Source organism: Aegilops tauschii, chromosome 7, assembly GCF_002575655.3.
Source record: "Aegilops tauschii subsp. strangulata cultivar AL8/78 chromosome 7, Aet v6.0, whole genome shotgun sequence".
In the NCBI taxonomy this organism is placed as follows: Eukaryota; Viridiplantae; Streptophyta; class Magnoliopsida; order Poales; family Poaceae; genus Aegilops; species Aegilops tauschii.
This window is the reverse complement of record NC_053041.3, coordinates 89,772,646-89,787,493: the sequence shown is the minus strand read 5'-3', so window position 1 is coordinate 89,787,493 and position 14,848 is coordinate 89,772,646. Positions and strand designations below refer to the sequence as shown.

The 14,848-nt window shown below is 45.4% G+C and overlaps 1 protein-coding gene across 1 annotated transcript; it reads right to left on the bottom strand.

Moving 5' to 3' along the window:
• Positions 1-10,484: 10,484 nt before the first annotated feature.
• On the bottom strand, positions 10,485-13,524 carry LOC109759610 (protein DETOXIFICATION 35). Its single transcript, XM_020318435.4, has 7 exons — positions 13,109-13,524; positions 12,388-13,013; positions 12,218-12,274; positions 11,842-12,080; positions 11,601-11,719; positions 11,377-11,463; positions 10,485-11,049 (listed from the first exon to the last, which is right to left on the bottom strand). The coding sequence occupies exons 1-7, from the start codon at positions 13,334-13,336 to the stop codon at positions 10,975-10,977; spliced, it is 1,431 nt and encodes a 476-aa protein (XP_020174024.1). The 5' UTR covers positions 13,337-13,524; the 3' UTR covers positions 10,485-10,974.
• Positions 13,525-14,848: the final 1,324 nt, after the last annotated feature.

The following is a 14,848-nucleotide window of genomic DNA, read 5'->3' as shown; positions in this document are numbered from 1 at the left end:
CCTGCAAACTAAGGGAGAAAAGCTCAATCGTTGAGCATGTGCTCAGATTGTCTGAGTACCACAATCGCTTGAATCGAGTGGGAGTTAATCTCCCAGATGAGATAGTGATGGTTCTCCATAGTCACTGCCACCAAGCTAGTAGAGCTTCGTGATGAACTATAACATATCAGGGATAGTTATGATGATCCTTGAGCTATTCGCGATGTTTGACACCGCGAAAGTAGAAATCAAGAAGGAGCATCAATTGTTGATGGTTAGTAAAACCACTAGTTTAAGAAGGGCAAGGGCAAAAGGGATACTTCATGAAACAGCAAATCATTTGCTGCTCTAGTGAAGAATCCCAAGGTTGAACCCAAACCCGAGACTAAGTGCTTCTGTAATGAGGGGAACGGTCACTGAAGCAGTACTACCCTAGATACTTGGTAGATGAGAAGGCAGGCAAGGTCGACAGAAGTATATTGGATATACATTATATGAATGTGTACTTTACTAGTACTCCTAGCAGCACCAGGGTATTAGATACCGGTTCGGTTGCTAAGTGTTAGTAACTCGAAATAAAAGCTGCAGAATAAACGGAGACTAGCTAAAGGTGAGATGACGATATGTGTTGGAAGTGTTTCCAAGGTTGATGTGATCAAGCATCGCATGCTCCCTCTACCATCGAGATTTGGTGTTTGCGTTGAGCATGATTGGATTATGTTTATCGCAATACGGTTATTCATTTAAGGAGAATAATGGTTACTCTGTTTATTTGAATAATACCTTCAATGGTCTTGCACCTAAAATGAATCTCGATCGCAGTGATACACATGTTCGTGCCAAAAGATATAAAATAGTAATGATAGTACCACATACTTGTGGCACTGCCATTTGAGTCATATTGGTATAGAACGCATGAAGAAGCTCCATGTAGATGGATCTTTGGACTCACTCGTTTTTGAAAAGATTGAGACATGCGAATCATGTCTATTGGTATATATGCATGAAGAAACTCCATGCAGATGGATCGTTTGGACTCACTTGATTTTGAATCACTTGAGACATGCAAATCATACCACATGGGCAAGATGACTGAAAGGCCTCGTTTTCAGTAAGATGGAACAAGAGAGCAACTTATTGGAAGTAATACATTTTGATGTATGCAGTCCAATGAGTGCTGAGGCATGCAGTGGATATCGTTATGTTCTTACTTCACAGATGATTTGAGTAGATGCTGAGTGTATTTACTTGATGAAACACAAGTCTGAATTATTGAAAGGTTCAAGTAATTTCAGAGTGAAGTTGAAGATCGTCGTGACAAGAGGATAAAATGTCTGTGATATGATCATAGAGATGAGTATCTGAGTTACGAGTTTGGCACACAATTAAGACATTGTGGAAAGTGTTTCACAATTAATACCACCTGGAACACCACAGTGTGATGGTGTGTCCGAACATCATAACTGCACCCTATTGGATATGGTGCATACCATGATGTCTCTTATCGAATTACCACTATCGTTTATGGGTTAGGCATTAGAGATAACCGCATTCACTTTAAAAGGGGCACCACGCAATTCCGTTGAGACGACACCGTTTAGAGAAACCTAAGTTGTCGTTTCTTAAAAGTTTGGGGCTGCGACGCTTATGGAAAAGTTTCAGGCTGATAAGCTCGAACCCAAAGCGGATAAATGCATCTTCATACAATACCCAAAACAGTTGGGTATACCTCCTATTTCAGATCTGGAAGCAAAAGTAATTGCTTCTAGAAATGAGTCCTTTCTCGAGGAAAAGTTTCTCCCGAAAGAATTGAGTGGGAGGATGGTGGAGACTTGATAAGGTTATTGAACCGTCACTTCAACTAGTGTGTAGCAGGGCACAGGAAGTTGTTCCTGTGGCACCTACACCAATTGAAGTGGAAGCTTATGATAGTGATCATGAAACTTCGGATCAAGTCACTACCAAACCTCGTGGGACGACGAGGATGCGTACTACTTCAGAGTAATGCGTGATCCTGTCTTGGAAGTCATGTTGCTAGACAACAATGAACCTACGAGCTATGGAGAAGCGATGGTGGGCCCATATTCCGACAAATGGTTAGAAGCCATGAAATCCGAGATAAATGGTTCATTAAGAAGAAGACGGACGTGGACGGTAATGTTACCGTCTATGAAGCTCGACTTGTGGCAAAGAGTATTTTCACAAGTTCAAGGAGTTGACTACGATGAGATTTTCTCATCCGTAGCGATGCTTAAGTCCGTCGGAATCGTGTTAGCATTAGCTGCATTTATGAAATCTGGCAGATGGATGTCAAAACAAGTTTCCTTACCAGTTTTCATAAGGAAAGGTTGTATGTGATACAATCAGAAAGGTTTTGTCGATCCTAAGGATGCTAAAAGGTATGCTAGCTCCAGCGATCCTTCCATGGACTAGAGCAAGCATCTCGGAGTCAGAATATACGCTTTGATGGAGTGATCAAAGTTTTTGGGTTTATACAAAGTTTGTTAGAAACTTGTATTTACAATAAAGTGAGTGGGAGCGCTACAACATTTCTGATAAGTATATGTGAAGGACATATTGTTGATCCGAAATGATGTAAAATTTCTGGAAAGCATAAAGGGTTGTTTGAAAGGAGTTTTTCAAGGGAAGACCTGGATAAAGCTGCTTACATATTGGGCATCAAGATCTATAGAGATAGATCAAGACACCTGATGATACTTTCAAAGAACGCACACCTTGACATGATTTTGAAAGAGTTCAAAATAGATCAGCAAAGAAGGAGTTCTTGGCTGTGTTACAAGGTGTGAGTATTGAGTAAGACTCAAGACCTGACCACAGCAGAAGAGAGAGAAAGGACGAAGGTCGTCCCCTATGCTTTAGACGTAGGCTCTACAGTATGCTATGCTGTGTACCGCACTTGAAGTGTGCCTTGCCATGAGTTGGTCAAGGGGTACAATAGTGATCCGGGAATGGATCATATGACAGCGATCGAACTTATCCTTAGTATCTAGTGGACTAAGGAATTTTCTCGATTATGGAGGTGAAAAGGAGTTCGTCGTAAAGGGTTACGTCGATGCGAACTTTGACACTTATCCGGATGACTCTGAGTAGTAAACCGGATTCGTATAGTAGAGCAGTTATTTGAAATGGCTCCAAGTAGCGCGTGGTAGCATCCACAAGATGACATAGATATTCGTAAAGCACACACGGATCTTAAAGGTTCAGACCCGTTGACTAATAACCTCTCTCACAAGCATAACATGATCAAACCAGAACTCATTGAGTGTTAATCACATAGTGATGTGAACTAGATTGTTGACTCTAGTAAACTCTTTGGATGTTGGTCACATGGTGATGTGACCTGTGAGTGTTAATCACATGGTGATGTGAACTAGATTATTGACTCTAGTGCAAGTGGGAGACTGTTGGAAATATGCCCTAGAGGCAATAATAAATTGGTTATTATTATATTTCCTTGTTCGTGATAATCGTTTATTATCCATGCTAGAATTGTATTGATAGGAAACTCAGATACATGTGTGGATACATAGACAACACCATGTCCCTAGTAAGCCTCTAGTTGACTAGCTCGTTGATCAATAGATGGTTGCGGTTTCCTGACCATGGACATTGGATGTCGTTGATAACGGGATCACATCATTAGGAGAATTATGTGATGCACAAGACCCAATCCTAAGCCTAGCACAAGATCGTGTAGTTTGTTTGCTCAGAGCTTTTCTAATGTCAAGTATCATTTCCTTAGACCATGAGATTGTGCAACTCCCGGATACCGTAGGAATGCTTTGGGTGTACCAAACGTCACAACGTAACTGGGTGGCTATAAAGGTGCACTACAGGTATCTCCGAAAGTGTCTATTGGGTTGGCATGAATCGAGACTGGGATTTGTCACTCCGTGTAAACGGAGAGGTATCTCTGGGCCCACTCGGTAGGACATCATCATAATGTGCACAATGTGACCAAGGAGTTGATCACGGGATGATGTGAGTTACGGAACGAGTAAAGAGACTTGCCGGTAACGAGATTGAACAAGGTATCGGGATACCAACGATCGAATCTCGGGCAAGTAACATACCGATAGACAAAGGGAATTGTATATGGGATTGATTGAATCCCCGACATCGTGGTTCATCCGATGAGATCATCGTGGAACATGTGGGAGCCAACATGGGTATCCAGATCCCGCTGTTGGTTATTGACCGGAGAACGTCTCGGTCATGTCTGCATGGTTCCCGAACCCGTAGGGTCTACACACTTAAGGTTCGATGATGCTAGGGTTATAGGGAATAGATATACGTGGTTACCGAATGTTGTTCGGAGTCCCGGATGAGATCCCGGACGTCACGAGGAGTTCCGGAATGGTCCGGAGGTAAAGATTTATATATGGGAAGTCCTGTTTTGGTCACCGGAAAAGTTTCGGGTGCTATCGGTAATGTACCGGGACCACCGGGAGGGTCCCGGGGTCCACCAGGTGGGGCCACCGGCCCCAGAGGGCTGCGTGGGCCAAGTGTGGGAAGGGACCAGCCCCTAGGTGGGCTGGTGCGCCTCCCACAAGGGGCCCAGGGCGCAGGAAGGGGGGGAAGGGGGAAACCCTAGGCTAAGATGGGCCTAAGGCCCATCTAGTGGGGCGCCCCCCTCTCTCCCCCCCTTTGGCCGCCCCCCAAGTCCCATCTAGGGCTGGCCGCACCCCTTGGGGGGGGGGAACCCTAGATGGGGGCGCAGCCCCTCCCCCTCCCCTATATATACTTGAGGTTTTGGGGCTGCCAGACACACGAGAACACCTCTCTTTTGGCGCAGCCCTACCCCTCTCCCTCCTCCTCTCCCGCGGTGCTTGGCGAAGCCCTGCAGGATTGCCACGCTCCTCTACCACCACCACGCCGTTGTGCTGCTGCTGGATGGAGTCTTCCCCAACCTCTCCCTCTCTCCTTGCTGGATCAAGGCGTGGGAGACGTCACCGGGCTGCACGTGTGTTGAACGCGGAGGCACCGTTCTTCGGTGCTTAGATCGGAATCAACCGCGATCTGAATCGCTACGAGTACGACTCCTTCATCCGCGTTCTTGCAACGCTTCCGCATCGCGATCTACAAGGGTATGTAGATGCACTCCTTCCCTCTCGTTGCTAGTAAACTCCATAGATTGATCTTGGTGATGCATAGAAAATTTTGAATTTCTGCTACGTTCCCCAACACACATGTCTTGGTGGTCGTTAGTAGTAGCGCGGGTTTATACCCCTCGCTACTACTATGGCATGTCCCGGGTGGGCACTGTAGAGACCACTTAGTAGTAGCGAGGGTTATAAATCCGCGCAACTACTATCAACTTAGTAGTAGCGCGGGTTTATACCCCTCGCTACTACTATGGCATGTCCCGAGGGGGCACGGCAGAGACCACTTAGTAGTAGCGAGGGTTATAAACCCGCGCTACTACTATCAACTTAGTTGTAGCGGGGGTTATAAACCCGCGCTACTAGTAAGTAGCAGCAGCGAGGGGTATAAACCCACGCTACTAGTAAGCGTCTGCCTATAAGTTTTTCCCTAGTAGTGTATAGTGATAGGCTAACATCCTCCAATTAACTGGCTCTTTTAAAGTTTTGTTCATCAAGTTTTGACACACACAAAACACATGGTGAAAATGAGAAGGGTAATGGAAATTCATACCTCTGCATTCCAATATGTTCTCCAAACTATGAAGAGTGAAATCAGTGTCTGAAGTGCAATCCCGCAAAAGCATACCAGCCCAAATCCCCTGAAATTAGAGCCACAAAATCATAGAGACTGTAAATGTCCTTTATTTTTTATTTCGCAATTTGTAGTAGTTCAATAAAATAGGGAAAGTAGTGCCACTCTCCAATCAAAACACATGTCTTTTTTTTTTGCATTGACCACGACAAATTTATTGTATTGACCATGGCAAATTCAACAAAGAGCACATGGCAAATTGATATCATTTTATTCCATCAAACACGACAAATTGCATAAATCTTCATAATTGTTAAGATTTTCGATGAAAAATATATGAATTTTTCGTGTGCCCCAACTTAAGTTCAAACATAATTGTTTAAGCTTTTTGTTGTTTTGTTTTTCAAGTTATGGCAAATGTTAGTTCCTCATGAATGGCAAATGTATAAGTTTCATGCATGGCCTTTTTGCTACCAACACCATGGCTAATTTGTTGTATGTATCAAATATATTAAATTGTATAATGGTCGCCATACCTTTCTTAGAGAACAAATCACCTTAGTTTGCCACCCCTTTTTGAAACGAACAAATTCTCTAAATTTTCCATCTCCCCCTTTTTTTACCAATTTTTTTGAAACTTTAACTGTTTTTTAGAGAATGATTTTCTCTAATCTTGCCATGCGCAATTTTTACTCGTAGGTACATGGCAATTTCACTAATCAGAACATGGAAAGATTTAATTGTCTCCATTATGAATTTAGATGTGTTTTTGCCATTGTAATTGGTTTCTATTTCATCATAGCAATTTTTATACCGTACTTGTCATCATGGCGAAACTCACATGCATGTTGTCTCTATTACCATTTTTTGGAATCATGGAAAGTTTTTTTCGTGTGCATCACATCATTTTTTTTATTGTGGATAGCATGGCAAATTCATTTTACTAATGGCATTACGTACTATGTCAATTAGTTCAACATGGCAAATTGAGGGGGAAATTCCAAATCATCACAAATTGTATTACAAGAAATAGATCACACACATGGAAAACTCTATGATTTTTGTTCTCAGCTAATGGAAAATTTGAAAAATAATTTTATAGTGACATGGCATTTTCACAAAAAAAAATCCGAACACAAATTTTAGAACATACTTTTCATCCTCACATGGCAACTCTATGAATTTGGTTTTACACACATGGGCAACTTTTAAAATTATTTTTTATGGTCACATGTCAATTCCAAATACTTTCTGTTTTCCAGGACATGGAAAAAAATAATGCTCACTTGGCAACTATATGATTCTTTCGTCCAACACACATGGCAAATTAGGGTGCCATGGAAATCATATTTTTCGTCATGTTTTTTTTCTTGAACTTGCCATCATCCCATTTTTCAAATATATCTTGGTAAATTGTACATTACAGGATGGTAGTTTTTAAAATTATAATATAACATTTTTCCATACACTTACAACATGAAAAAAATATAATTTGTTCCTTTTTCTCTATAAGATTTTTTATATCCATGCATTCTTTTCCCAAAAATAACTTCTTTTAGCTGGGCCTATGGGCTAGATAGGTGGTCGCACTGGGGGCTCCCTAGTGCGAACGCTAGACATGACTGATTTCCTTCACTGGAGGGTTCCTCACATACTGAACGATTCGTTCGCTGGGGGTCCCCCAGATCGAACTTTCCCGAGATATTTAGGTCCAATGAACATCCAGTCCGATGTAACGGAAAATTTCCTGCGGGGAATGCGGCGGCTTTCAAACCTTTCGTCATGGTTTTTCCTCGCGTTTGTGCACCCAAGGAAGCTCGGCCGACACCCGAGATACCGCACCCGAACCGCAAGATGCATGGATGTGATGCCATAGTCGTTCATGTCGGTGGATGGCAGGCCAGTAGTTCCAGTTTCACCTCACGCCGTGGTAAGGTCATGAATCGCCATGGAGCAGCAGGTCGTGCTTGTGTCAAGGGTCCCCGAGGGACTGCAACTATGAGCTGGTTTTGCCCAAGGGTTCTCTCGTCCTCACGGGCGTCATAGTCCCTGATGATGAGGTCGGGAAGAAGCAAGCATACGTGTTGAATTTTTATCGTATGTTGATATACGGTGTATTTTCTGAGGGTGTACACATGCACGTGTTGTCGTTGCATCTGCGAACTATGTGGAAGCAAAACATCCTAAGGAAGATGGGCCAGTCTAAAATTTTTGCAGTGAGCGCAATAAATTTCTCTTCTTTACTTCACTTGATGGTTGAAACATTTGGTCCAAACATGATTGTTTACACCGCAATGACCACTCCTTCAACCACTCTACTTCTTCCGACAAATAAGATTATATATACTCCCTTCGTTTCAAAATAGATGACCCAACTTTATACTAACTTTATACTAAATTAGTACAAAGTTGAGTCATCTATTTTGGAACGGAGGGAGTAGTAGTTAACATGGAATTTTATTTTACATATTTCTTTCAATCGAGGAGTGTTGCCCTGTCCTTTTCTTAATAATTGAAAAAACCGGATTTGCTAGAACTCAGCTAGCTGAGTTTTAATTTGGTCTCATTCACTATCACAACCATTGGATTAAAATCATATCTCGATTGGTGTAGTTGCCGCATAAATGATGTCTACAGCCCATGGCGGCCCGTTTTCAGTTTTGGCCTTGTTTGCACGCTAGCGGCCGATCACGGCCTAGGAAATGCAACACTGTTTATTCTTCTCAACTTAAACGCAACACTGCTTTTGTTGTTCATTCATTCGTTCTTTTTCTTTTTTATACGCAAGCAGCGAGCGGTAGAAGAAGAGAGCAAATCTGCTGAACTCCTAACACAAGTGTTCAGTTCTTTTTTGTGTCCAGTTTTTTTTTTGTTTGTTTGCGAAAGTGGTCTCGAGATCTTTTTCCACCACGGTTTTCTTCTTCTCTTGCTGTTTTTTTATTGTTGTACAAAGACCACAAATGTACAACATCATTGTTTTTGATATTTAATCAAGCAAATCTATTATTAGACAAGCCACTGCAACTGTATGTATCTAGGGTTGGAAGGGGACTTGTTGGGGCCAGTTGCATGTCGATCACTAGACACGTAACTGCAAGCATTTTAAACCAACTGCAACTGCATGTGCACAAAGCGACTGCAATTGGGGGCTGTAGGGAGTTGTTGGGGCTAGTTGCATGTCTACCACTAGGCATGCAACTACAAGCATTGTAACCTGACTGCAACTGTAGGGGAAAAGGGACTGTGTCTGGGGTCGAAAGGGAGTTATTGGGGGCCAGTTGCATGTCCACCACTACACATGCAACTGCAAGCATTATAACCCCACTGCAGGTCGAGATGGGGGTTGTCGAGCCACTTGCATGTCCATCACTAGACATGCAACTGCAAGTGTTGTAACCTGACTGCAACTGGGGTCAGTGGGGAGTTCTCAGAGCTAGTTGCATGTCCATCACTAGACATGCAAATGCAAGCGTTGTAACTCCACTGCAATTGGATGGGGACAAAGTGGCTGCAACCCGGCCACGACAGGGTTGTCGGGCCACTTGCATGTCCACCACTAGACATGTAACTTCAAGCGTTGTAACCTGACTGCAACTGCAGGGACACGTACTTGACTGCAAATTGGGTCAGGTGGGGAGTTCTCAGGGCCAGTTGCAAGTGCACTACTAGACATGCAAGTGTTGTAACCCGACTGCAATGCATGTGCACAAAGCGACTACAATTGAGTTGTCGGGCCAATTGCATGTGCATCACTAGACATGCAAATGCAAGTGTTGTAATCCAACTGCAACATCAGGGGCACGCATGTGACTGCAACTAGGGTCGGGTGAGAGTGTCGGGGCCAGTTGCATGTTCACCACTAGACATGCAACTGTAAAAGTTATAACTCGACTGCAACTACATGGGCACATATTGACTGCGATTATAGTGGCGAGAGGGTTGTCGGGCAAGTTACATGTCCACATGCAACTGCAAGGCTGCAAGTGCACATGCACAAAGCGACTACAATTGGAGATAGGCCAATTGTGTGTTTGCTTTTTATTTTTATTTTTATGTTCTCATGCCAGTGCGTACGTGCGCAAAGTTGGTGCATATGCTTGATTTAATTTTATTTAGATTTTTCTACTAGTCGCATGAGCACGAGTTGCATGTGACGCACACATGCAAAATTTCACCCGTCACAACAATTGGGCAACATGTGTGACTCAATTTTTTTTTCAAAAATAACATTTTTTCTGCCCGCTCACCTTTGCGCAACTACATGTGACACACGTCATATTTGATGCAACCACGACTATTTGAGACAGGATCGCTACATCAAATTTGTATTATATTTATATGTACGGTTGCAAGTGAACAAGACACGTATCGCCATGTTATCTAGTCTAGGGGAGTAAAATGACATGATCCATGCAAATGCAAATGCAAAAAAAAAAAACAAGACACAAGCAGCAGTGAACATGATGCATACTATATCCTACTTGACATGCGTAGAAGATGTGTGTCTAAGCACTTCCTTCCTTTTTTTCTCAAATACTCCAGCCATGCAAATGTAAAAAGAAAAAAGAAAAAGAAAACAAGACACAAGCAGCAGTGGACGAGGAGTACATAGCTACGTAGTACAAAACAAGCCCAGCCCAGCCTACATAACAACAAGAAAAGGCAGCACGGGGAAAAACAATGACAACCTCTATTAGTGATGTAAAGAAAAGAAAAAGAGATGAATGAGACCAAACTATATCTCATCTAGATGAGTTCTAGGCATTTCCTTGAAAAAACACAATTATGTAACTCACAGTGCACCGGTACCATGTCAACAAAGTTGATGATTTTTTTTCCAGATAACAGAAAAAAAGACCCGCCTCCACATACAAATATGCGCACAACCATTTAGACTCGTAACGATGCATGTACATCCATAGGCATATAAGTAATTTGGCATGTTCAACCTGGTTTCCATACCCTTTTTTTATAAATAAAGTTGGCACATTATTGATTAATGAACATCAATACATACTTCACCCCGAATACATTCCGGAATGACACCGCAGTAAAAACAATTTACAATATGCTCACAACGACAAACTGACTTATGTGCCAACATATTCAACCCACGCTTGATATGAAGGAAGGAGCGGCGAGCAAAGCCAGATGCCAGATACTTGATATCAGAAATCACGGCCCCTAATCTTGAGCGTTCCTGGTTTCATACCCTATTGTTGGTACTAAAAATTTCTCAATGATATATGATATCATCAATACCAAGACAAGCTTAAGAAGAGATAATGTTTAGGTGATCTAGTCATCTTCCAGGAGAGGCTTGGTTCCATCGGTGCCACCCCACTTTTGCACACGGCTTGAAGCTAGCGCAGCCTGCAGTTGATGACCAAGGTGGAAAGCTCAGGATTTCCATACAAATAACAGGAAAAAAATACATATAATTTGTCTGAAATCAACACAAAGAAAGAAATAAATCATAAGTACGATATGTGGTTACGGAAGATTGGAAAGGTTTTATGACATGTGTTCCTGTATGTATAGTTGTTTCAATAATTGGTGCCTAATTAACAGTTAGTTATATTATAAGGATAGGCTAACATCCTTCAATTAATTGACTCTTTAAAAGTTGTTGTGTTCATCAAGTTTTGACACACACACAAAACACATGGTGAAAACCGGAAGGGTGATGGAAATTCATACCTCTGCATTCCAATCTGTTCTCCACACTATGAAGAGTAAAATCAGTGTCTGAAGTGCAATCCCGCAAAGCATACCAGCCCAAATCCCCTGAAATTAGAGCCACAAAATCATAGAGACCGTAAATGTTCTTTATCATTCGTTAATTATGTTGCAATATGTAGTAGTTCAATCAAATAGGGAAAGTAGTGCCACTCTCCAATGAAATAACATGTATAATGAATTACCCCAACTCCATAGTTGAACTTGTAGCCGAGAAGATAGCCCAAGGGCAATCCGAGAACGTAGTAGCAGCCTAGGTTGATGTATGCAACAAGGCCTTGCCATCCTCCTCCAACAGCAACCCCTGAACCATCATGAGATCAACTCCGGGGATGAGGTTGAGGTGACATGCATGGACAAAAAATGAAATCATCGATCATGCATGATGTGCCTGTGACGTACATGCATGAACAGAAAGAATCGTACCTGAAACCACAGGCTGCACGCTGTTGAGCACCATGGTCAAGCCAAGGAGTCCGGCGATCTTGGAGACGGCGTGCTGGAGCTCCAAATCGGTGGTGTAGATGATGGCGAAGTTATCTCTGAAGATCAAGACGAGGGCCATGCATAGCAGCCCGATGAGCAGCGACTCGGCAATGATGACGATGACAGCGTGCATGGCTGCCCTTGGACGGCCAGCGCCCAGCTCATTGGAGACTCGAACACTGAAAACGTAAAGAGGTAGTAGGTGGTAGCAGTTTGTTTAGAAACTAGTAAAATTTGACGGTTGGTGAAGATGAAGAATTCTTGAACAAAACAAGAACCAATAAAATTTTAATTATAGAGTTTGAATTAAGCTGACCTGATAGCAGCGTTGATGCCAATGAAGATCATATTCTCCCACCCGTTTATGTTCATGCTGAAAAATTAATTAAGCACGATCGAGTATTCTGTCAGCTCCATCAGCCATATACTATATGCATATGCATGTATGATGAGTCTTGTGAAGCAAGCATATATAGTGGAGTATACCAGACGCCCAGCGAATCGACGGCAATCTGCGCATCCTGGAGGTTGCCGGTGAGGACGGTGATGGTGCTGAGGTACCAGATCTCAAGGCAGATCATGACGGCGGACTCGAGGGAGAGCCTGACGAAGGCCCACATGTCGTTGAAGGCGGCCATGGACCAGCCCCTCCAGCCGTCCTTGCACCAGCCGATGATGTAGGCGGACTGGCCCAGAGCGATGGCCCAGAGGGAGAGGTTGTAGGCGACGGCGGCGCCGGGGGAGCCCCATCCGAGGACGGTGACGAGGAGGTAGGAGAGCGCGACGTGGAAGCAGAGGCTGCCGACGCAGATCCAGACGGGCACGATGACCTTGCTCTGCGACTGGAGGAACTTGGCGGTGGGGAAGTTGACGGCGAAGGACAAGGCGCCGGGGAGGATGTAGAGCGCGAAGCGGGCGGCCTCGCGCGCGACGGCGGGGTCCTGGCCGATGGCGAGGAGGATCGGCTCGGCGAAGACGTAGAAGGGCACCATGAGGAGCGCGGCGACGGCGAGGATGATCCAGGAGCGCTGCAGGTAGACGCCAAGCATGGACACCTGGCCGGCGCCGAACGCCTGCCCGCACAGCGTCTCCAGAGCGCTCCCCATGCCGAGCTGCATGCACGCGCGCGCATATTAGCATCAGAAGAACATAGTCAAGGAACTAACTAAGAACGGTGTGTGATCTAGCGACCGGGCAAAGCGTATACAAAGAATCCGAGGGAGAAGGTGGCGAAGACGGAGAGGCCGATGGAGGCGGCGGCGAGGGGCAGGTTGCCGAGGTGGCCAACGAAGATGGTGGTGACGGAGCCGACGGCGTAAATGCTGAGCCCGGCGATGGCGATGGGCATGCCGATGCCCCAGACGCGCTTGGACTCCTCCCACGTCATGCGCGCAGCCTCCCGCACGGTGCTCACCGCCGCCGCGTCGGAACCCATCGCCCCTCCCTCGGCCGGCCGGCTTGCAGGTTGCAGCGTAAATGGTCTGCGTCGGCCCTCAGCCTCGAGGACGAGGAGTAATTTAAAGCGCGACAGTGCTCCTAGCAGTAACAGCTACACCCGCGCGCGAGGACCCTCCCTCAGTGTTGAGTGTTGAGTGTTGCTGCGGCTTGGGTCCCTTGGCACCCACAAAACAAAAATGCTAGACATCCAAACAAATATATAAGTTTACAAACTCTTTTCATCTACTAACCAATCACAAACTTGCCCCCCGATTTTAAGGGAGTGGGCCGCCTCACCAATCAAGTTAACCCTCTTTGTAAAACCTGTAACTCGTTTGTACGTGTAGCATTACTGCCCACAAAATCTATCTATCTAGTACTATCTACTACCACTATAAAAGCACGAGAGGGCAGATCCAAATCACAATATGAACCGTCTGATCACACAATCAATGGTCTAAAATCTTCGTTAACGAAATCGCTCGGCCCCGCCTCCCCCCTTTCATGCCGCTCGACCCACCCGCCCGCACCGGTCGGTCGGCCCAGAACCAATCCCCTCCGCTCTCCTCCTCCACCGACAAGTCTGCTAACCGTTCCTACCCGGCCTGCCTCGACGCCGCCCCACAGCCGCGCTGCCACACCCCGCCCCACGCGTCACCGCCTCCCCTCCTCCCTGCTAGCGTCGTCGCCGCGCCTCGCCCTCCTCCCAGTGCAACGAGAACGACAACCAACGTTGGACTCGGCCGGTGTGGGCGCCGCCGCTCCGGCATACCAGGCTATGGGCAAGGACACGGGCTCGGCTGCTGTTGGGGATATAACCCCGCGGTGTGAACGGCTCGGGAGGGGCCGGGTTACACTGTTGGCAACTCGAAAGTTAAAGGCTTTGATGGGCCTGAAGAGACGTGAAGACCAGAGGCGGCTTAAGAAGCGGGCCTGTTGGAGGCCCAAGACCCGGAGGTGTGAGCCGCCAGAAGATGACTTGCCTAGTAAGGCAAGGCGACTTAGAAACCGAGTTGGTCACGCTGTGTGATCCGGCTTGGACTCTTGTAAGCCCTGGGCCTCGACCTGTGTATATAAAGGCTAGACCCGGCAGTGGGTTAACTCAAGAAACAATTGATCGAAAGCTAGGTCAAGTGATTCCGCTCCCTTGTAATAAATATTCAAGCTATAGTCAACAAAAGCAGGAGTAGGCTTTTACCTCGTTGTGAGGGGCCGAACCTGGGTAAACCTTGTGTCCTTTATCCCGTTCTACCCCTTCGAGCTAACCTACGTTGCGATGGCTCCACACCTAAGTCCTTTCACAAGGGCATCTGCCGTGACAAAACCACGACAATTAGCACCCACCGTGGGGCCAGAGCACGGTGGTTTTGAGTTCTTGAAGGGTAATTTCTCAGGGTTCAAGGGATATGCCGTGGGCCGGATGACTAAGAGTTGCCCCGGCAAGCTCTACATCGACGATGATGGCTGGGGCCCCGAGGCCGACTCAATTGAGTACGGGTACCGGGTCCCC

Coding starts and splice junctions, on each gene's coding strand:
- LOC109759610 (XM_020318435.4), bottom strand. CDS start 13,336: ATGGGTTCCGACGCGGCGGCGGTGAGCACCGTGCGGGAGGCTGCGCGC. Junction 12,081..12,217: donor GGCATCAACGCTGCTATCAG/GTCAGCTTAATT, acceptor TTACGTTTTCAG/TGTTCGAGTCTCCAATGAGC. Junction 11,050..11,376: donor GAACAGATTGGAATGCAGAG/GTATGAATTTCC, acceptor CATCAACTGCAG/GCTGCGCTAGCTTCAAGCCG.